The sequence below is a fragment of the Denticeps clupeoides genome, unplaced genomic scaffold, assembly GCF_900700375.1.
Source record: "Denticeps clupeoides unplaced genomic scaffold, fDenClu1.1, whole genome shotgun sequence".
Classification (NCBI taxonomy): domain Eukaryota; kingdom Metazoa; phylum Chordata; class Actinopteri; order Clupeiformes; family Denticipitidae; genus Denticeps; species Denticeps clupeoides.
The window spans coordinates 195,167-219,318 of record NW_021630004.1 but is presented as its reverse complement, the minus strand read 5'-3'; the positions used below and the strand labels follow the sequence as shown (position 1 = coordinate 219,318).

The window sequence follows — 24,152 nt, the reverse complement described above, 5'->3', positions numbered from 1 at the left end:
GTTTGTATCCCACGAAGTTCCTCTGCGCGAAAATAATCCATAGCAGCGACTTTACCCGATAATATAAAGTTTAAATAAATGCATTGCTCGTTTTAACAGGTTAGTGATTTTATTATGAGACAAAGATCCGCCTCGAAAGCGTCTCTCCTGTCGAGCGAAGTGACGCGTTAAAGACGTGGACGTGTGGCCGCGGTGCACGCTGGGATCGCTTGGGATGTTTTCATCATGGCGGCGTTCATTTCGGGCTATACCTTTAGTTCTGTGTGCTACCACAGCTCCAATAGCGACTCTGATCATGTAAGTGTTCGGTCGGAGGGACCAGGGACTCTGCGCTCGCCCAGTCGGGTCTGATTAGTCGAGGCCGCCGTGTTCTTTCCCGTCAGTTCCACCAAACTCCGATTAGTCGGTGTCACTGAAACGAGCTTCTGGTTCAGTGTGTTTCTGCATTTCCTGTATTCCTCGACCGCCCTTGTCAAATATCATTTTAATAATTTACATTTTCACATGCTTCATGTATAAGCTGCTTTATTGCCTCCGATTATATTTGTGGTTGAAATGAAAGTGCAAGGTGCAATGTTCATCGTGCAGGAAGGCTTTCTGCTGGGAGAGGTGCGGCAGGAGGAGACTCTCAGCATCAGCGACTCCCACATTGGCACTTCGGAATTTCTCCAGGTTGTAGGTAAGACTTCAGTGAAAGATGGACTCATTCCTGGAATGTGGTTCCTTTATCTGCAGATACCATCTCATGATCACCTTCACCGCCTCTCAGTTCGCATTTCACGTGTTTTCTTGAAATACAGACTCATTTAGCTACTTCCAATTTCAACAGCTCTAGTTCTGAACTTTGTCTACCCCATAATACACATGGAACATTGTACTCAGATCATGTTTTACTGATTATTAAATATCTGGAACGAGCTTTTTGAGGATTCTCGAGATTCATCTGAAAAGTACAGATAGCAGTTGCTGAAGCAAAAGTTAGTGGACGGGAAGATTTTGGAGTCACCACAGAGAAGCACTTCTGGACAGCCTTGACACTATACTGGAAAAGCATTGTGTGGTGTGACCAGAGAGGGGGCGTTCCACCACCCCTGAGGAACTTGCTGCATTCTTCTGGAAATGTTGAAGGAGTTGCATGGTTAACACTAATCTTCAATGCTGCAGATTGAGGTGGTGCTCTCATGTTTGAAAAAAGACACTGATTGTGGAGGATCAACGTGGTTTGTGATTGAATGGTGTTTATCTTGGGACTGCCTCTCGAATCTGCTGGCCAGTCATCCAAATCGTCCGTTGAGAATGTCCTGTTATCCGGTTGCGTACAGGAGAACAAAAGCATACAGCAAGTTAATTTTTATTGCATTATTTTATATTGCATTGTGAGCAAATCTGGTCCAGTTTTATCTTTTTAGATTTTTGTTATTGGATTTATATTATTATAACGCTATATAGATCAATTCTAATATCATATATGAGCATTCTTTCACTTATTACATATACTTACAATGTAAAATAATTAATATTAAAAAAATTTCCCCCTCTGAATTACTTCTTAGTTACTTAGTCCTGGGCACCGTTTGGGCTCTAATAGATCTAGGGCTGCAACAACAAATCGATTGAATCGATAAAAATCGATTACTAAAAGAGTTGGCAACGAATTTCCTTAATCGATTCGTTATGTCGCGTGACGCGGAGACGTTTGATTATTAAAAAAAAAAAAACTATTTGAGAGCGGAGTGAACGCACTCGGTCTCTCTCGCGCACAGATGCTAGCAGAGTTTGGCGCCTCATAGACAGCGCGGAGCAAAAATAAAAAAAAAACGGAGCGGAGGTAGAGGACGGATACATGGCGGATACATGACAGATACATGCAAAAGCGACATGGCACAGCACGGGAGCACCACGGCAATGATCCTGCACCTGAAACGCAAACATGTTGGAGTGTTTGAGGAGGAAGAGGGAGTTCAGCAGCAGGGTAAGTCGCTACAGAATCCTACTTTAGTTCCGTTTTGAAGTGAGGAATGTAATGTCCCTGGTGCTGGTGTTTAACTCACCGTGGAGGAGAACTAGACGGGGACGTACAGCGCCACCTACAGGTGTGGAGGGGGGATGAAACAGCGTTCGGACTCTTCTCTGTGTCTCCGCGTGGACGACTCGTGTCCCTGAGCAAGACACTTAACCCTAAGTTGCTCCAGGGGGACTGTCCCTGTAACTACTGATTGTAAGTCGCTCTGGATAAGGGCGTCTGATAAATGCTGTAAATGTAAATGTTTACCCGTCATCCAGCTTGACAAGCATGACAAGTTAGCGTTAGCGGGTTAATAACAGTAGTAAAGCAGGGGTGTTATAGTTACTTTGCATTAAAAGACTAAAGACATGTTTTTATTCACTAGCCTTTTTTGGACCATTCATTTTTCAATCTGTTGTCATGTATAGCTACACTGCAAAAAAAGCTTTTCTTACCTAGTTTTTTTGTCTCGTTTCCAGTCCAAATATCTAAAAAAATCTTAAATCAAGATTACTAGACAAGAAAAATGGCATGAGAAAATTAAGTGATGCTTAAAACTTCAGTTTGAGATTATATCTCATTAAGATTAGTTTTCTTACCCCATTTGGACCGAAAAAGTTAGAAAAGCATTTTTTGCAGTGTGTGTCAGTGTGAGAGTTTGTGAGTGTGTGCATCTGCAGTGTAGTGTAGAGAACAAGTTCTGACATTCAAACAAATCCTGTTAAATTTTCTGATTTGTATTGTTCTTTATTTTTTTATAAATGATTTATCGTTCTGGCAGCTCAGGTGGCACTTTATTTAAAAAAAAAAAAAAAGAAAGTCTATATTTGGCAGATGTAAAGCATACATCCATTTTTATTTTATTTTTATTATAAAAGCTCAAGGAGCAACATGTTTGTGCACTTTCTAAAGATTTTGGTTCTGTTTTTGAATAAAGGGTTGGAAATTAATGCTTTTCTTGTTTTTTTTTTTTTTTTTTTTTTTATCCGATTCTACGATTAATCAAAAACAAATAATCAACAGATTAATCGTTAGTTATTAAAATAATCGTTAGTTGCAGCCCTAAATGGATCTCTAAATGTGCCCAAATTGATAGTTTCGTGCAGGTGGTGGTCATGATGTTGTACTGTGGACTACCTGAGGTTTTGCAGGTTCAGATGGATAATCACTGTAAAGGTGTACACCTTTATTCTAGGTTGCCATTGAATCTTTGATCTTTCTCACACCTGGTGCCATTTCTGAAATGTTAACTTTTATGATAACAAAACAAAATGTTTTAGGATTTAGGGCCCAGTATTGAACAGGTTAAAGGGATTATTTAGAATTATAAAATTCATTGTGGTGTTTAATAACCAGTTTTTCTCTCCACAGAAGTCCATAACCATGAACCTTGTACACATCTCTTTAGGTAAAGGCCTGTCTTTATCTGGCTGTTACATTTTGGAAAAGGTTATGTCATTATAAGGAATCTTTTTCTCTTTGTTCCATTTAAGCTTTTATGACTATGCAGGAAACATCAGTGAAGAAAATCTCAACCGGATTCTTAAAGACAGAAGGAAAGTAAGTGTAATCTAACGTGTGTAAAGCTTCTTCTTTTCTGTAATATAACTACAAAATCTAATTTTTTTTTGTTCTTTTTGCAAATTTGAATGCCATTTGAAAAATGATTGATCCCCTGTGATTCCAAAAGAATGTTATTGGCTGGTATCGTTTTCGGAGGAACACCCAGCAGCAGATGTCATTCAGAGAACAGGTGATCCATAAGAAGCTGAGCAGTATCCTTGGGGTCCCTGATCTGGTCTTTCTGCTTCTAAGCTTCATCTCCACCGCCAACAGCTCAACACATGCTTTGGAGTATGTTCTGTTCAGGCCAAACCGCAGGTGAGGATGTTATATATTCCTTTGAAATAACTACTGTAAATTCTGGATTATAAGACGCTGCTGCTTTTACAACAGCTAATTTGTGGATTTTTTATAGGCCAACTAGCTTCCTGCCGCCAACACGCTTATATCAGACTGATCTGGCTGCATGATTCACTTGAGTCAGTATTGCGAAATAGACAACTGTGACTCAACTGAAGTGTTTCAATAGTCTTTTAAAAGAAAATAAAATGCCTTGTGTCACGTTCCTAGGTCTAGGGGTCTAAGAAACGCGACAAGGGTGTGGAGAGGAGGAGGTCCATTGTTACATACAGGACCAAACAACGAGTACTAACAGTGCTTTTATTCACAGTGAGCTAACAGGTACAATAAACAGCGGACTCAGGACAGCTAATAAACATCAAAACAGCCTAAAGGAAGGGATGGGATAACAACAGGGATATCTCAAAATGCGCACAAGTCAACAAAAAGGGCACATAACAGGCTAACAGCTAACAGGCCAACACAGGCAAACAACAAAGGGTCTATCACACAAAGCAACAAGAAATACAAATGAGATCCCCAACGGCGCTCCATGCAGATCTCCGTGGACCCTGGGGACGTCCCAAAAGCATAAGGGCCTACCAGACCCTGGGGACCTCCTGAACACAATCTGAAGTCTCTTTATATAGGTGGAGGTGACCAATGGCAGATGGTAGGTGGAGCTGGAAGGCTTCAACTACTCCCATGAAGTCAACCTAAAAGAGACAGGATGCAAAAACACAGCCAGACACACAGAACACTAAGATGTCTTAATTTAAGAGAGTTTACAATTTAGACATGGTATAGTCAGGACTAGAAGGATCCAGTTCATCCAGTAATTAACCCGGCTGAGTCATGAATCACAGTACTAGACTCGCTCGGTTATGGACGCCACATTGCATGCCCCTCTGGATTGATTGCTACACCCATATTATGAGTTGAACCTGTTGCTTTAAGTTGTGGGAAATTGTCATCGGGGGTGGTGTGTCGGTGGAGAAAAAAATTAGAAGAAAGAAGGAAATTAATATTCCCGTTCCAGGAAAATACAAAAAGGACCAAGTCTCATCTGATTTGTCTTGGACCAACACAGTTGGCGTGCCTGTTAAACCAAAATGAATAAAAGACTACACCCGGTACAAACCAATTTCTGAAGACGCCAAACCTTGCCCCGTCTCCGCTGCTTCCCACGAACACTGTACAGTCACACTAAGCGGCGATCTTCAGAGCCATGTTACCATGGGAGACTGCGGTCTACGCCATCTTTTCACTCTTAATTTTCATTTCTATTTATTGTTATATTAAAAAATACTAGTATCATTCTTTCGAGTATGATACTAGTCTTGGTCATAAATGTAAATATTAGATATGATTTGATATTAATCGTATATCTATATATCAGAATAAAATACATATTACACTTAGCATGCCGTAGATGTAGACTACAGAGTACCCTACATCCATGTTTCAATCATTTTAAAGCAATAAAATCTTGAGTTGAATCAGGTTTGGTGGGTCAGGGAAAAAGTAATCTTTGCAGTGCCCTCCAGGTACTAGTACCTTCTGGGGTAATTCTGGGGTATAGGTAGTTGCAGCCCCTCTTGATGTCTCTGTCTTTCTTTCTGTTCAGGTATAATCAAAGGATCTCGCTGAACATCCCCAACCTGGGCAACACCAGTCAACAAGAATACAAGTTGTCCTCAGTCCCAAACACATCTAAAACATATGTCACTGTCATCAAAGAGCATGGGTGAGGAATGAATAATAATTGTAATATTTTAAAGTACCTTTCAGACAGACTGAAGAGCCAGAGAGAAGGAGACAGAATTCACAGCAAGTGATCACGTAGTACTCTGGGCAACCATAAATGTTTGTTCTTTTCCAATGACTTACTGAGGTAGTCTATACTTTTCTTACAACAAATCAGGCAGGCATTAGATTATATTTAATTTATTTACTTAACTTAATTTGTTAATTTTAGATTTTCAGTTATTAGTGACCGTTTTTCCTCCCCCAGAGCTGAGTTCTTTGACATGGATGGGGTGATGAAAGACATCAGAACCATCTTCCAGGTCTATAGTGCACTGCAGGAGAAAGTCCAGGTCAGAATGACCTTCAATCATATGTGTGTGTTCATACTGTTGAGTGTTATAGAACTTTATTTAATACGAGTTTCCCTAGCCTATGGTCCTGTAATGGCTAGAAATGGTGATAGGTGTAAAGCATGCTCAGAGAGCAGCAGCTCAGACGGCCATATCTGGAATTATCTCTGCTTTATTTTTTTCTGAAAAAACTCTTGACACGACTTCCTGTCTGAACCAAACATTGTGGTTGATGAATGATGGCATCATTTCCACGAAATACACTCTCAAGTTCTATAGGCTTCTCTCCTCCTCATCCCGCCTCTCTCCTCCTCATGAACATTTAAAGCTACAAACACCAAAACGGGGAAATCTCATTGTGGGGCTCAAAGTGGCTGTAAATCTGCACCAATGCTGAATTTCAAAAAGAGACTTCAGATACAGTATTAGGGGATGGCTATGACTGATATAAAAGCAAAAAAAAAAACCTTTAATAATAGGGGACCTTTAATCATTTAAGTCAATATTGCCAGTATGCGCACAGATTTAAAAAGAAATGTGAACCTGTTAAACTGCATTGTTAAAAGCAACTAACTTTAGTGCTGGCACACCAAAGTTTGTTCGAGCCGTGTATTCTGCTGCGAGCCAAATGAGTGTCAATGAGGCGAATGAAATTTTTGTTAGAAGTTGAAGTGGATTCACATAAAAAGGAAAATCCTTGTTATTTCTTTAGAGGAATGTACAACATATGCTTTATTTTTTTTATTAATCAAATGTCGATCCATTTTAACATTAAAGCAGTAAACAGGTGACAGATTAATGCTTGCGGCTTCTCGCGCTCTTGTCATGAGCTGGCTAGCTGCAGTAAAAGTAAAGCATTTTATTGGTTTAAAGTGTTTACATCAAAACAACAGACCTTATACACCTTATACACCTTTCTGAAAGTAACTAGTAGTGTTAACATAGCTCAGATCTGAGATGACCTAGGTGCGCTCTCTTTTAATGCATGTACACAATGGGCAGGGATCCCAAATGTTGACTTTCATTTGAACTTCCTGTCAATCTTCTTAAAAACATTTTTCCACAGATACATCACTTTCAGGTATTGTAGGACCTGGAATCATCTTTCCTTCCATCATCTATTACAACAGTGGCATATCCACCACAACACATGTATATGTGGTCCTCAGGATTTTTCTTATGGAGTTTGCCCAATATGTAGTAACACTCTTGCTTGATTTTAAGTGTGATAAAGCTTTCATAATGGATAACACACTCAATAACAGCTCTTAGTATACATTATTTCTGATGTAGGCAATTCACTTAATCTGTTTTTCATGTTTAATGTGTTATGGTAGAAACAAAACAGTTTAACTTTCGTGCTCATAAAAACATAACATAGTATGTGAAAAGCAGTGAAATTCTGCAGCCGTGGAGATGGAAATATTTTTTTTAATTCTATCATTCTACATCAGGTCAGCGATTTGCTGTTTTCGTTATTGTCTGTAAAAACATTCCTATGAAGACCAAGTAATATACTGTACAGTTTTATAACCATGGACTTTTCTGTAGCTATTTAGCCACATTTTCAGCCTTTGTTGAGAGCATATGCAATTCAAGGTTGTGAGCTGGGATCAGGGTGCTTTTATCATTTTCTCTGGCCAAAACTGGGCTTCTCAAACTTTTTTTTTTCTGTCTAGGCTGTTTGCGGAGAGGTTGACCAGAGTGAACGTGTCAAAGAAAAAATTCAGGAGGAGGTGAATAAACTCAAACAGCAAATTGAGCTCAGGAAACACAAAACTGTAGAGGAAGAGAGTAAGTGATCACATTCTTTCCATTGTGGGTGCAAATCTGTTTAACCACCAATCAAGAAGTTCTTAGACTTGTTGATAGGAAATTTCTCAGGAAATACATCAGTATTCATTGAAAGCTTACAATTCATGCAAGGATTGTGCTATTGTATACAGTGTTTGTTTTGTATGCTACAATTAAAGTAATTACACATGAACAGGAAGAGTAGAAAAGTGAAGAGATCCGTAATATAATGACTTGGAGCTCATGGGTCTAGGTCTTAGTTTTTAAAATTTCAATTGAATTTAGTTCATTTTTGGGAGCTTTTGAGCACCCAAATCATAAATAATTTAGTTTAAACCTGTATTACATGCTTACATTGGAGTGTTGCATTGTGAGTATTTCACATAATTTATTCAAATACACCCAGGGACAAAAGTATACATAAATGCTCAAATACATGCATGTGTGTGAGTGTGAATATGCTCAGAGAAGTTCTCATCGTCTTCGTCGCCTTTGCCTTTTGTCCACTTATCCGGGTCGAGGGGGCATCATCCCAAGTAGGGATTCCAGACAGCCCTCTCCCCAGCCACCTCCACCAGCTCCTCCGGCAGGACCCCAAGGCGTTCCCAGGCCAGACTGGAGATATAATTTCTCCAGTGTGTCCTGGGTCGACCTGGGACCCTTCTGCTGGCAGGACATGCCCGAAACACCTTCCAGGAGGCATCCTGAGCAGATGCCCAAACCACCTCAACTGGCTCCTTTTGATGTGGAGGAGCAGGGCTTCTACTCTGAGTCCCTCTCAAATGTCCGAGCTCATGACCATATTTGAGGATTGGGACGTAGATCAACTGGTAAATCACCACGACAGATCAGTTCAGCGGTTCAGCCCCAATCCGCCTGTCGATCTCCTGCTCCCTTCCTTCACTTGTGAACAATACCCCGAGATACTTCACTTGAGGCAGGACCTCTCTCCTCCACACCACGGCTGCGCACCCTCCACACCAGGGCTGCGCCTAGAAATTCTGTCCATATAGAACCGATGACAAAGGGCAGCACTGGTGGAGTCCAACCCTCACCGGGATCAGGTCTGACTTACTGCCAGCTATGCGGACAAGCTCACGTTCCTCTGGTACAGGGACTGAATGGCCCTTAACAAAAGGCAATCCACCCCATACTCCTGACACGCTCATAAGCCTTCTCCAAATCCACTAAACACATATGGATCGGTGGAGGGGGCATGGGAGTTTGCTCGATCACCCTAGAAAGGGTAAAGAGCTGGTCCACAGTTCCATGGCCAGAAGGTAAACCACATTGCTCCTCCTCAATCTGAGATTCAACTATCGACTGGACCCTCTTCTTCAGTACCTTGGAGTAGACCTTTCCAGGGAGGCTGAGGAGTGTGATCCCCCTATAGGTCCCCCACCCTCTGGTCCCCTTCCTTAAAAGCGGGGACCACCATCCCTGTCTGCGTGGACATCGGGGGCAGTTCCGGTAGAGTGGCAATGTTGCAGAGACGTGTCAACCATGACAGCCCTACAAGATCCATAGCCCTGAGATACACAGGACTGATCTCATCCACCCCCAGGGCTCCACCGCTGTGTAGCTGTTTGACTACCTCAGCAAGGTGCCCCAGAGATTGGACAGTCCATACCCAGTTATCCCAGCTCCGCGTTGGTGGGATTGAGTTCCTCAAATTATTCCTTCCACCGCCCGACTATAGCCCCAGTCAACATCAGCAGCTCCCCATTCCCACTGTAAACAGTGAGGCATCGGATGGTTTGCCAGAACCTCTTCGGCGTCGATCGGTAGTCTATCTCCATGGCCTCACCGAACTCCTCCCATGCCTGAGATTTTGCCTCTGTGTTTGTCACTGCTGCACCCCACTTTGCCATCTGGTACCAGTCTGCTGCTTCTGAAGACCCACATACCAGCCATGCCCTGTAGGCCTCCTTCAGCCTGACTGCACCCCTAACCACTGGTGTCCACCAGCGGGTATGGGGGTTACCATCATGACTGGCACCGGCCACCTTGCAACCACAGCTAGCAACAGCCACCTCAAAAATCACAGAGAGCAACAAGGTTCATTCTGACTCAATGTCCCCCACTGCTCTCAGGACGCGGTCAAAGCTCTGCTGAAGGTGGGAATTGAAGACCATCTTGACAGGATCTTCTGCCAGACGTTCCCAGCAGACCCTCACTATTCATTTGGGTCTGCGTGGCATTTTCCCCTGCCATCTGATCCAACTCTCCACCATGTGGTGATCAGTTGACCGCTCCGCTCCTCTCACCCGAGTGTCCAAAACATATGGTCGCAGGACAGATGATATGACTTAAAAAGTCAATCATCGACCAACAACCTAGGCTGCCCTGGTACCAAGTGTACTGATGGGCATCCTTTTGTTCGAACATGGTGTTCCACATGGCCAAACTGTTCCTCCCAATCACGCCCCTCCAGGTCCTGCTGTCATTGCCCACGTGAGCGCCCCCCAACAGGACAATGGAGTCCCCAGTTGGAGCACTATCTAGCATTCATCCAAGGGACTCCAAAAAGGGTGCTATTTGGCGCCTAAGAGCAAACAATAGTCAGGATCCATTCACCGACCCGAAGGCACAGGGAAGCTACCATCTCGTCCCTCAGGGTAAACCCCAACAAACAGGCTGAGAACTTGGGGCTAACAAAAAGCCAACCCTGGCCCTCCGCCTCTCACCCGGAGCAACTCCAGCAAAGGAGACTCCAGCAAACCTCTCTCAAGGACTTAGGTTTAAGAGCCAATGCTATGTTTCGAGGTGAGTCCGACTATTATCTACCCGGTACCGTTCAACCTCTTCCACAAACTCCATCTCCTTCCCTGCCAGAGAGGGGAGTTTCCATGTCCCAATAGCCAGTTTCCTTGTCCAGGGATCGGACCACCAAAGCTCCCATCTCTGTCTGCTACCTAATCCACATTACACCGGACTATTCATGTTCCTCCTGCGGGTGGTGAGTCCACAGTTTGATGAGGCCACTTATCTGTCTGGACCTGGCCGGTCTCCATGGGCCACCAAGTCGCTTGCTCATGGGCCCTAACCACAGTCCTGGCTCCAGGGTCCCTGGTAACCCTCCAGGCCAGGTACATGAAGGAACAAAGAACTGAAGGAACAAAGAACTGTACTTTCTGAGTACAGTTTTGAACTGTACTTTCTCTCACCCTTTACCTAAGACCAATTTGTCATGGGAGACCCTACCAGGGGCCCCAGACAACATAGCTCCTAGGATCATTAGGGCTCTCAAGCTCCTCCACCATGATAAGGTGACTGTTCAAGCAGGAGTCAGTGAAGTTCTAAGAAACAAAATTGTCTGTCCCAACTGTATAATCCACTGTAAATTAAGGCTGCACTGTTTATAATCAATTTCAAAATTAAGAATACAATTAGAAAGCACACTATATTAGTGCTTGAAAGTTTTTGACACCTAAGAACTTTATTTCTGTGTATAAAGTTGAGGCCCAAATTATTATCCCCCCCTTATGAAATTCAACACCATTTTTTCATGTAAATGACCATTAACAACACTATAAATAACAATTTCCACTAAGTTTAATTAGGATATTTTATTTGATGCACCAAGTTGAAACAAGAAAAAGCAAAAAAGAGATCCAAATTGTTATTAATAATCAAAACTACCATTTCTGAGTCACAACTTACACAAATCTTTTAGAGTAGTTCTTACGGTAGTTCTCCTGCGCTTAGGTCAACGACCAGGTTGGTTTCTTACAGAATTTGTCTCTTACTTGCAAGTTATGCAACGTCCAGGAATTATAGACCCTGTGAATCATGTGGAGATGGCAGCATAGCCTACTCCTTAGCATGAGCCTATCTTCTTTCTGAGCTCCAGACTGATTTCCTTTGAGCAAGTTTTCCCTCTCATGTGGTGATGTACCCTGTTCTTTTTATGCTGATTTATTTATTTATTTATTTTTTCCTTTTGAGTTTTTAGGAAGCCAATTTCACAGGTGTGGTTTCAAAGCTGATTGGTTACCTTAAATTCTGGACTATAAACCGCTACTTTTTTCACATGCTTTGAGAACTGCTAATTTATGGATTTTACTGGGCTGACTAGCTTTCTGCCACCAACATTTAACCTAGTCATATCAGACCGGTGAAATTACCGAACAGGTCACAGTGGACCAATGAAACTGTTTCAGCAGCCTCACTGTAACGGTAGTCACATGTATGTAACTTTTACCTCAAACACTGGATAGGCACTCTCATGAGAGCGAGGCTAAGAGAGGAGAGTTCCTGGTCAGAATGCGGGGAGGATGGAGAAGGCTTGGTTTGAGAAGGCTGGTTCTTGCCCCTTCTCTTCCACTTCTTACCCCGTGCAGTGTATACCGATCTGTCACGGTTCCAGACCGCCCTTCCAAGGGGGCGATTGGTCGGACCCGTGGAATATGACCCTGTCACGGACAATGATGGTGAGGGTTCTAAAGCTGGGCCGCAATCTTGGATCCTCGCCCACTTAACATTTGTGGAATTAACCTGGTGCTGCTTCTAGCTATAATAATCGTCTGACAAACCTTAAACTAAGCCCTTTCACCAGCTTCGAACTTCAGCTTTTGGATCGCACTTGCCTGTACCGTTGCCCGAGTTCTCTCATGAATGACTTCCGCCTGAACCTGACCAACCCTCCTGAACACTCCCCTTGAATGTTCCTGGACTCAGATCTCTCCTGCTGACCGCCTGAATATCACCACGCTCCCCAGTCCCTCTATGCTGGCTGAAGCCAGCGACTTTCTGCTTCCACTCTGCCACTGCAAAGGCATCTTTTCTCTTGCCTCCATGCGCGTCTCCCAACCGTGGTGCTGCAGCTGTTCCTCTTCCCTCTGCTCTCCCACTCTGCTCTCATGCCGTCTGACCCGCGCTGCCTCCGGCATGTTACTGACTTTGATCAAACGAATTTAATACGAACTCCAGCAATGTCTGCGTCTGTGTTCTCAGCCTGAAGCCCTCCGGCCATGGCGTTCGCCTTCTGCTGCACAATCCCGGCTCGAGATGTGCACCGCACACTCCGACAGGACAGAGCGTTACATGCTGTTAAAAGCACTGTTCTGAAAAAAGCATTTGCGGTATGTATGTAGTTGTGGATGTCACCGTCGATTAATTGAAAAAAAAAAAAAAAAAAAAAAAAATTCCCTTAATATCTTGCTCAGTTAATGTCATGTTTCAACGGGGACACATGCGGCTTATTAATCTACAATTTCTTGAAAGGGATTTAAATTTAGCAAATGGGAGAGAAATATCCACAAAAATTTGTCACAAAATCTGCGCAAAACCTAATTTCATCTTGAGGCATTTGTTTTGGGGAGCACTCAGGGTTTCTGCGGAAAGGGAAAAAAAAAAAAAAAGACTAGTAAAATGTTGATCTTAAATCTTGAGTTTAGGGGTGTTAAATTCTGCAGACCCAATAAATAAAATGGTTGGGGTTATTTTCTGACTTTTCTGACTCTGTAAAGCTGAAAACCCTAAAATGTTATATAATCACTCACATCATACAAATACCTGGTATTTCTCTGGCCTTATGGTGTGACAACGTTCACTTTCAGTAGAATTACCCAGATATTGCTTTATCTGGTATACAGTTCAGCTCTATGTTGATGTATCTGTAAAAAAAATCATGCTGCGGTACCTTTGCTATTGACAAATGTTACCTTTTCAAAAACTGTTGCATTTAAATGTACATTCAAAAGTTTGGACACCTTGTCATTCAATGTGTTTTCTTTATTTTATATATGACTATTTACGTTGGTAGATTCTCACTGAAGGCACCAAAAGTATAAATGAACACGTGGAGTTCTGTACTTAACAAAAAAAGGTGAAATAAGTTTTTATTTATTTATATGCTAGTTTCTTTGCTCTGGTCGATGAGCTTCAAGAGGTCGTCACCTGAAATGCTTCTCCAACAGTCTTGAAGGAGTTCCCAGAGGTGTTTAGCACTTGTTGGCCCCTTTGCCTTCACTTTGCAGTCCAACGCACCCTAAACCATCTGGATTGGGTTCAGGTCCAGTGACTGTGGACGCCAGGTCATCTGCCGCAGCACTCCATCACTCTCCTTCTTGGTCTAATAGCCCTTACACAGCCTGGAGGTGTGTTTGTGGTCAAATTAAATGATTGTCCAACTAAACACAAACTGGATGGGATGGCATGTCGCTGCAGGATGCTGTGGTAGCCATGCTGGTTCAGTGTGCTTTCAATTAGGAATAAATACCAAACAGTGTCAGCAGCAAAACACCCCCACACCATCACACCTTCTCCTCCATGCTTCACAAGGGGAACCAGGCATGTGGAATCCATCCATTCACCTTTTCTGCGTCTCACAATGACACGGTGGTTGGAACCAAAGATCTCAAATTTGGACTCATCAGACCAAAGCACAGATTTTCACAGGTCTAATGTCCATTCCTTGTGTTTCTTGGCCCAAACAAATCTCTTCTGCTTGTTGCCTCTCCTTAGCAGTGGTTTCCTGGCAGCTATTTGACCATGAAGGCCTGATTTATGCAGTCTCCTCTTAACATTTGTTCTATAGATGGGTCTGCTGCTAGAACTGTGTGGCATTTATCTGGTTGCTGAGATGATCTGAGCTGCTGATAACATGCGATTTCTGAGGCTGGTGAATCTGATGAACTTGTCTTCAGAAGCAGAGGTTACTCTTGGTCTTCCTTTCCTGGGTCGGTCCTCACGTGTGCCAGTTTTGCTTGATGGTTTTTGCGATTTTCTGAACTGACTGACCTTCATTTCTTAAAGTGATGATATGAATTTCAACAGTTGTCCAATAGGACTGTTGGCTGTGTAGTAACCTGACCTCTCACAACACAACTGATGGTCCCAACCCCATTAATAAAGCAAGAAATTCCACTAGTTAACCCTGATAAGGCAGACCTGTGAAGTGAAAAGCATTTCAGGTGACGACCTCTTGAAGCTCATCGAGAGAATGCCAAGAGTGTGCAAAGCAGTAATCAGAGCAAAGAAACTAGAATATAAAACATGTTTTCACTTATTTCACCTTTTTTTGTTAACTACATAACTCCACATGTGTTCATTCATAGTTTTAATGCCTTCAGTGAGAATCTACCAACGTAAATGGTCATGAAGATAAAGAAAACACATTGAATGGAAAGGTGTGTCCAAACTTTTGGCCTGTACTGTATTTATTAAATTATATATTGCAATATATACTGTTTATGGTTCAATTTATATCGCAATATGAATTTTATTGTGTTGCATGGCCCTAGCCTACAAACAGGTGCACACTATAGTTTGGAATTTACGGTAATTACTGAGGCACGTTTTGACCGCAAACATTCACATGGAGCGAATATATTTGACCTGCTTTTTTCGCCACTATATTTGATAAAGCAAGCATAAAAATATATTTTATATTTACAAAACTGCACTGGTTATTGTATGATTTATATCAAGTTTCATCAATGCTGCAAACATTGGGAAGAAGTTTAGGAAAATTTTCAATAATTCCTGGGGGTGTAATAATATTGACCTCAACTGTTTTTTCACACTAGTACATAACATTAATGTAAATTTACCAAATCATTCAATAATTGTATGACAGACGTGTGCTGTGTCTGTGAATTTCAGTGTTTACTATATATTTTTTTATTGTTCCGCGATGTTTGATGAATGTCACGTTTCCACCTGGGAAAAAAAGAATCACCTGTTGTGTCCCTTTTGTCCTCTCCAGCCTCCGCTCTCCAGGAACCAGGCACTTCTACGTTCAGTGCGTCTCTTGAGAGTTCAGCACGTCTGTTGAATTTGTCTGGGCAGCAGCCACCACTTCTTACACAACAGACATCCCATGTGCCCTTACAGCAGGGATCTCTGCCACTGGACTGGTCTGGGACCACCTCCCCACTCACTCTGCCAGCAGCAGGAATGGCAGTAGGAGCTGGTACCTACACTGGCCCTCCCAGCCAGGACTCCCCTAGTGCACTGCTTCTGCCCAGGCCTCAAGCAGTGGGTTCCCCTGGACATCCTCCCCTAGGCCTTCGCCTTGGGAACGATGATGGATCCAGTTCCAACTCCCTGGAACGCCATCCCACAGGGTGGGATGTAGACGAGGAGAATGAGGACAATGTAGAAAGTGAAGAAGAAGATGATGATGAGAACAGTAGTGAGTATGAGAATCTGATGAGTGAAGCGCTGTCACCACTGGTGACAGAGACCCTCATGTTGGGTCGACCTGCTGCGCTACAACCAGATGGCGATGTGCAAAGTTCCCCAAGCTTGTAAACATTTGTGTGGGAATACAGGACCAGAGGAGGGGAGTGGAATGGTGAAAAGAGGAAGAGTGCCTCAAGTGACCCTGCAAGGTTGTTCATTTAGAGAAGAACAAATTAAGCATGTGTGTTCTGGTCTGTTCTGCCTGCTTGAGTTGCTCGTAGGACACTTTCCACTTACTTCCAGGAGATTGCCCGAGAACAGTGGGCAGTATAGCAAGGTCCACCTAACTGTTTATCTTGCCTTTCTTTATTTGCAGATTGTTTCACATATGCACACAAGCTTAGATCTATCACATTATGCATCTGTTTTGGGCACTTCTTTGCTTTCTTTTATTATTAAAAAATATATCATGGTTGGAGATGATAAAATGAGTATTTTGAAGTATGTAATCTGAATGACACAAACAAATCAAGTTTTTGGTGTTCCTTGGTTCTATTGTGCTTGGAGCTCCGTAACCAGGTTCCAGGGCATGAGGTATCTGCTCTCTCCTTTGCCACTCAACTATTATGACTGGTACTTTTATAGGTTATGTTTGTTTTTTGACTGCATAGACTATAATAATCCAAAAAAAGTCAACCTCACCTGTTTAAATATATATTGGTCCTGATTCTTCTGTGTTGCAGGTTTGCTTGGGCTTTCTACTTTATGACCCTTCATATGATCTGATGTCATCAGTTTGTTTCTTTACCCGATTTATAGGGGAAGTTTGAAATCTGCTGACATATGTATGCTTTCCTAGCCTGCTTGCTATGATTATTCTCCCTGTTCTATAACCAAGTAATGCTCCCATCACTGCTGTGTCAGCACAATAGCCATTCAAATTCATCTTAAAGCACTAAGCCAGCTTTTTATTCATATAGCTTATGTGCATTATGTGAGTGTGTGCACTGGCTCCCCAATCGCAGCGCTGATAGAGGCTGTTATGTAAAATTTGGTTGATTTTCTTTTTACCATGGAAGCTTTGATTGAACTCATGCTTCTTAAAATCTGTGTAGAGAATGTGTAATAAGTAAATGAATGTGTGTGTGGGCCAGAAGACTTTGTTATATATGATCTTCATTACAGGATCCCTCGCCTGAACTCTATAACCTACAGGGAATACTTAAGTTGGCTTTAGGAAAAGATTTGTAGATTCCATCATGCACTGGTGTGCCCACCTAACAGTGAGCTTATACTGAGCATTAAACCTTACACACATCCTCATTTTCATATATGAAACCTTTCATGCACTTAAGGTGTCTGGAACTGTTTTATGTACACAGTGAAGGATTGGGAAAAACCAAATGTCATCCATGTATTAATGTGTACATGTGTAACATACTTGGATGGTAGGTGACTGTTAATTCTGGACTGCTATGAACTCTGTATAAGCCTCTTCCATTAATGTGTCATGGGATAACCATTGGTGGCTGTCATTCTTTACTTCTCAATGTGAAATACAAGGCGTGACATGGTCAGTGCATGAGATTGGAGACCCCTGTTCTACTGCAATATGTCTGGACTCAGTGGAAAGTGGTTTGGGGGATTGAACTGGTTCAAGTAATGGGACTGTGAAAAGCTAAATACTAATAAAGTTAAATGGTTGCTTTGGTCCCCCAGGGCTCATTGGTGATTAATTTTGTTTTGAATTTGGTCCCTATTGATAAGGTTTAACTTTGTGTTAGTGAAGTGGTAACTAACTAAGAAAATATTTGCCTCTCCCCATACCACAATTATGACAAGTGTAGTGATTGTCATTGTGATACATAGCACTGCACACAGTGCACACAACGAAATATGCCCTCTGCTTTGTACCCATCACCCTCTGTGAGCAGTGGGCCGCCATGACAGGTGCCCGGGGAGCAGTGTGTGGGGACGGGGCTTTTCTCAGTGGCGCCTTGGCAGTTTGTGGACTTTCGAATTACGGGTCCGCTTCCTTACTAGCTAGGCCACTACTGCACCACTGCACCAATCTATGGTGGGCTGGTTGCCTGTCCCAATGGTTAATTAATGTTACTGTAATTTTTTTAAACAAATCAAGTTAGGAAATCAACTGTCTATTTGACAGTTTAAAGCATTGAAGTATTGACTGTAAATTTAAATAAATGCTATTATACTATAATTACCCTACCAGTGAAGAGCTTTCACAGTAACAGAACTCTTCTGCTTTGGAACAGCCTTACTGTTAATGTTTGAAAAATTCGACAATGTGTCCATATCTATTCTGTGATGGGATGGGTCTCCTGGGTTGTCCTATATAGACTTCTCGGGCCATTGTTGCACTTGACTTGTATCCAGGCATTCTACCATAACCATTTTTTTGTAAGCTGCTCTGGATCCTGACACCAAGCAGCAGTGTGCAGGGTATCAGACCCTAGCTTCTCACACAATTAATGCTGAAGGGTTTTCAAAATGGACACATCATATAGATGATGTACAGTATACTAGGACTAATATCTGTACGCTTGTCAGTGCACCTAGTTTTAGAATGGGTCTGTTCAGAATGGGTATATGTTTAGTGGTTGCAACTGTAAGCGTCTGTCGAGAGTACCCATTGAGATATGAGAAAATAAATGTAACCTCATTATAATTCATTTTGTTATACTTGGCACCTTACTTCACTTCTAGTCCACAGAGCACCAAGCATTTTAACTTGGACCTCTTATCATAAAAAAGACATGTATCCAGAATCTATTTTAGTTTGGACCTATCACCTCCTGACCTCAGTTGCACCTTGGTGGTTCAAGATTTGAATTAGCAAACCTTTGCAGTACACCATAGACTGATTGAAGCCTAAAATGAGAAACCCAAGTACAAAGTTCAGCGAAATATATGTAGAATACCAACTTTAATCAACCAACTTCTGACCCCTACAGTTATTTTTTTTTAAATCGGAAAAAATGTGGGAGCTTATACAGCCATCGGAGGCCCAAGAAAGGGTTTAGTAAACTTTTACTTATTGCAACCGTTTTTGCATTTATTCAGCAGCATCTGAGAAAGTAGCACATTACATGCAGAACACAATTCTACACTGTACTTTTGGGGGGTTATAAATTCACTGGAAATAGCAGGCTACAATTTCACAGTGTTACAATAAATCTGCAACTGTATACAGTGATTTCACAGAAGCCATGGCCATAGAATTACAGTGGTATAGCAATTTGTAGCTGTGGAATAAATGAATTACAATAAAATCCTTTATATTACATTTTTACTGAAAAAGTAGTTCACTGTAGAATTTACATATTTTACCACAACAGATACATTGACTTAAACATTTTATTTAACTTTTTTGACAATATATGAAGCAAAAAATAAATGAAATAGCCTGGTGGTTAGACTGATGCAGGGTGGTTTTTGTGAAAAAATGAGGGCAGTGGTGGCCTAGTGGTTAAGGAACCAAACAAGGTTGTCTGCCGAGGTGCCACTGAGCAAAGCACCGTCCACACACACTGCTCCCTGGGTGACTGTCATGGCTGCCCACTGCTCACTCAGGGTGATGGTTAGAAGCAGAGGACACATTTTGTTGTGTGCACACAATGGAAATCACTTCACTTTCACCTGGTGCTGCATGTAACATTTAAACAAAGTTACACACTGACAGGAAGCGGCCCCGTAATCAGAAGGTTGCCGGTTCGAATCCCGATCTGCTGAGGTGCCACTGAGCAAAGCATCGTCCCCACACACTGCTCCCCGGGCACCTGTCATGGTGCCCACTGCTCACTCAGGGTGATGGTTAAATGCAGAGGACACATTTCACTGTGTGCAGTGTTTCACAATGATAATCCCTTCACTTTTACTTTACTTCAGAGGTAGTGTGTGTGTGTGTGTGTGTGTGTGTGTGTGTGTGTGTGTGTCAGTCCAGAGTGGAAAGTCCCTGAGTGTTCATGTGTCTGATGGCCTGTGGGATGAAGCTGTTGCAGAGTGTGGCAGCGAGGGCCTGGATGCTTCGGTACCATTTGTCCGGATAGTAGGAGGGTGAAGAGTGCATGTGAGGGATGTGTAGAGTCCTTCACAATGCTGGTGGCTTTCTGGATGCAGGATGTGTTGTAAATGTCCGTTATGGACAGAAGAGAGACTTCAATGATCTTCTCAGTTGTCCTTACTATCCGCTGTAGGGTCTTGTGGTCTGATACGAATGCTCTCAATAGTCTATAAAAATGGTGAGGATGGGTGCTGGGAGATGGGATTTCCTCAGCCTCCGCAAGAAGTAGAGATGCTGCTGGGTTTTCTTTGCTGTCGAGTTGGTGTTGAGATTCCAGAAGTGGCTCTATTCAAGATGAACACAGAGGAACCTTGTGTTCTTGACAATCTCCACACAAGATCCATCAATGTTCAGTGAAGAGTGGTCCCTCCGTTATCTTCTGAAGTCAACAATCATCTCATTTTGTCCACGTTCAGAAATAGATTGACCTTAGCTTGACGGACTGGTGTAAGGTTGACCTTACACCAGTCCATCAGTTGTTGCACCTCCTCTCTGTATGCTGACTCATTGTTCTTGCTTATGAGTCCCACCACGGTCATGTCATCAGCAAACTTGATGATGTGGTTGGAGCTGTGAATCGCTGCACAGTCATGGGTCAGGGTGAACAGCATTGGACTGAGCATCCAACGCTGTGTGTCACTGCTGTCCTGGAAGTGGCTGTGAATTTTCTGCTCGTGTACATGCTTTGCTGCTCTAATGGCTCGAGAAAGTTTGGCCCTTGGTGATCTTAGGGCCACCTTGTCACCATTTCTGAACGCAGAGTCTGGAGCTTTGAGCAGCTCATGTACCTCTGCAGTCATCCAGAGCTTCTTGTTTGATCATCTGCTGATTGACTTGAAGACTGTAACGCCATCAGGGCATTTCCTGATGTAGCTGTTGAGTGATGTCGTGTACTCCTCCAAGTTGATGGTGCTTTCGGCATTGGCTGCAGCCTCCCAGTCAGTGCTTGCAAATCACTGCCGGTCAGGTTCTCACCTGCTTCAGAACCGGTTTTGTGCGTCTGATGAGTGATCTGATTGCCTGAGATGGGGGTGGGGCTTCATCTGGTACGTGCCAGGGACATTCGTGTAGGCGAGATCCTACGCCATTTCCCCCGGGCACCGGCATCAGGCAACACCGGGGCAGTCCGGGACACCGGACGTCATCCTGTCGGTCAGCAGGACGACCTAGCTGAAGGAGTTTTTTTTAATTTCCCAGATGACCATGTATCTTTTCCCATGCGCTGAAAAACAGAAAAGCATAAAAAACGCTATTGTGGAACCGGAGAAGCCGCTGTGAGCTACTGTCGTGCCGCCATCTTGGAACACAAAACACAATCTACCTTCAATATACACCACACATGTGTTAGTCCTACACAACCCTACATTCGAGGTTCTAAACAGAAAGGAAACAAAGTCTAGATTCCTACCTTTCCAGAAGAGACGAACACAAAGAAGGATTTGAAGCACTTTGAAGGAATACACGGGTTGCACATTGATGACAGATCTGGATAGTTTTTTGCAATCTGATTTTTGCATAATGCAGTCTGTGCACAACCTTAAACTGAATATGGTGTAATCTAGAATATATATATTTTGGCAAGTTTTTGCATCAAGCTGTCGTTTTAGTCTTTATTAGTCTCAGTCATGTCCAGACTTATTTTAGTCTAGTCAAGTATCAGTCGACTAAAATTCAGAGCATTTTTGTCAGATTTTAGTCAGAATTATTTATGAAGATTTTAGTTTGTCATCGTGAACTGATTACATTTTAGTCTAACTTAAGTCAGTGAAAACTGTATTTTAGTCTCTTTTCTTTAGTAATGCAATTCTATTTAACCCAGTCAAGATAGTACAGGTATCTAGTAGAACACGCAAAAACAACATTTTATTTTAGGCAAATCCACGTCATAATCTTGTTAATAAAAGTATTATTATATTATTGTTACCTTATAGACTCATTCCAGACATGGAAGATGCTGATTTGTTCTTTGTTTTTTGACCACACATTCGATTTTCTTTAAGGTCTTGTCTTGTTTTCATCTATAAAAATGAAGAGACATTGTAGTATAGTTTTATCTTGTAAACCATATTTAGCCTTGTTTTTATTCTTCAACAATATGATAGATTTTGTTATAGTCATCTTCACATGACCAGCGTTTATGTAAGTTTTCATCACGTCAAAAAGGTTTGTTGATTAAAATATTTCATCATAAATTTCGTTGATTAGCACATCACTAGTCTGAATTTGATAGAACAAGTTTTAATTCCACTCAGGGTATCAGCCCAAGAGTCACTATCAATCCAGGAGTTTACAAGATTTCATTTTGATGACGGTGGAGCTTCATGTGACCCAAAAAGAAGAGCTAGAAGAGAGGTGCCTGAGCTTAAGCCAATTTCAATACCAAGCCATAGGACAGTCATGAGATGTCCTCAACTTGATTTCCATATTGCCAATATGTCAAGCCCAACCTTGATTTCTGAAGGTGAATCTATGGATATCCTGTGGGCATCCCCCAGATAAAAGGCCTAATGATGGTGTCAGAATAATTTGGGTATAAACAGTGACATTTTTTTAAATAAATATAGAAATCTTGATAAGGACACAATTTTGACAATATTTACCTGCCCAATCTGGTATGGTTTTCAACCTTTTAATATCTGACATCAATTTATTCAGCTTCTAAGAGAAGTTAACTTTAAATAGTTTCCGCGTTATTGACTTATGAATAAGTCAATGTTTAGTAAATGAATCAGTAATAATCTGTTTAATAAAGTTCTTTATTTGAAGCACAATTGTACAAAACAAATACAGAAAATGTGTTGGTGCTTCACTGAAATTAAAACAAGATAAATGAAATAAAAACAAATCTAAAAAAGTGCAAGTATTTTAAGGGCTTGACATTGATTATCATCTCGGCCTAATGATCTGTTTTCTGCTGCCTGTTGCTGAAAGGCAATGGGGGAGAAGGGGACACTTGACCTCAGTGATCAGGTACTGTGTCTAACTTTTTAGGCCAAATTAAAGCTCTAATCTATGACTATGGCTATCTCACCTCCCTCTGACTGCAGCATGTGCACTTTCAAACATGCAGGAGGCCAATCAGAGGCGGGCCCCACCCTTTACAATCTCTGTTTGTGAACGGCTGGTCCCACTGGTACAACTTTTGAGAAATTAGGTTGCATCATCTACACCTGGAATTCTTTTCTTGAAAGAATTTGCAGACTTCACATAGTTAGGGATTTCAATGTACACATAGAAAGTTAAAATGATTCTCTTAGAACTGAATTTAATTGAATTCTTGATTTCTGTGATCCAGAATCCAAACTAAATATTGTTGGACCCACTGACAGCCATAATCACTTATTTACAACCTTGTTTTTTACTAGTCAACAACATAGCATGATATATTGATCTATTTCATTATGGTTATCAAATGTCCAGCATTTATGTCTCGTTTTTGTCATGTTGTAAAAGGTTCGATGACTGTGATTTTCATCAGAAATTTTGTTGAGGAACACAACACTAAATGATAGTATCCATGAACTCAAGCTTGCTACCAAAAGGATGGACTGAAAATGGCAGAAACACAAAATGGAAACAGAAGCGATTGCCTGGAACGAAAGCCTTCATCATTTCAGGAAAGCAATGGAGACGGTCAAGACAGAATATCAGTACAGTCAGTAGCAAGAATAACAGCAGACTGCTGCTTAACACAATATCTAGATGAACTCCATGCAGAGATCTCACCCCAAATCCCACCTGCTTTTAACAAAATACAATTAATCCAAGAAACAATGTCAAACAGAAGTGGAATCTATGACAGCCTGGAAAGATTTCATCCTACAAAAGTCTTCGCCTCACTGTGCGTGCAAATGACACTTGCCTGTTGGCATTCCTGAGCAAGCTCTACACTAGTGGCACTCCGATCCCGCAGCTGAATTATCTTTAGGAGGCAGTCTTGGCTATTGCTGGACTTTCTTGGGCGCCCTGAAGCCTTCTTCACTTGAACCTCTCTCATTGAAGATTTTGATGATCCAATAAATGGATGATTTAGGTGCAATCTCACACTCTCACCTGTGTTAATGAGAGGATCACTGAAATGATCTCAGCAGGTCTTTTTGTGTCAAGGCTCCTGGAAAAACTGGTCCTGTCCCAGATC

General features: G+C 42.0%; 1 protein-coding gene across 4 annotated transcripts; it reads left to right on the top strand.

Annotated features, from left to right (window-relative positions):
- The first annotated feature begins 6 nt into the window (after positions 1 to 6).
- On the top strand, positions 7 to 18,623 carry abraxas2 (abraxas 2, BRISC complex subunit). 4 transcript variants are annotated; one of them, XM_028967570.1, is made up of 10 exons: positions 250 to 297; positions 589 to 679; positions 3,377 to 3,413; positions 3,499 to 3,565; positions 3,696 to 3,758; positions 3,842 to 3,886; positions 5,535 to 5,654; positions 5,922 to 6,006; positions 7,686 to 7,800; positions 15,512 to 18,623. In XM_028967570.1, the coding sequence occupies exons 3-10, from the start codon at positions 3,389 to 3,391 to the stop codon at positions 16,057 to 16,059; spliced, it is 1,068 nt and encodes a 355-aa protein (XP_028823403.1). In that variant the 5' UTR covers positions 250 to 297; positions 589 to 679; positions 3,377 to 3,388; the 3' UTR covers positions 16,060 to 18,623. The 4 variants fall into 4 exon arrangements, with proteins under 4 accessions (XP_028823402.1, XP_028823401.1, XP_028823403.1 ...); XM_028967571.1 differs by having other exon boundaries at positions 280 to 297; positions 3,380 to 3,413; XM_028967569.1 differs by having other exon boundaries at positions 7 to 297; positions 3,380 to 3,413; positions 3,696 to 3,886.
- Positions 18,624 to 24,152: the final 5,529 nt, after the last annotated feature.

Excerpts from the sequence above, each read along its gene's own strand:
- abraxas2 (XM_028967568.1), top strand. The coding sequence starts at position 226 with ATGGCGGCGTTCATTTCGGGCTATACCTTTAGTTCTGTGTGCTACCAC. Across the intron at positions 3,414-3,498 it reads CCTTGTACACATCTCTTTAG|CTTTTATGACTATGCAGGAA; the intron begins GTAAAGGCCTGT and ends GTTCCATTTAAG. Across the intron at positions 3,887-5,534 it reads CTGTTCAGGCCAAACCGCAG|GTATAATCAAAGGATCTCGC; the intron begins GTGAGGATGTTA and ends CTTTCTGTTCAG.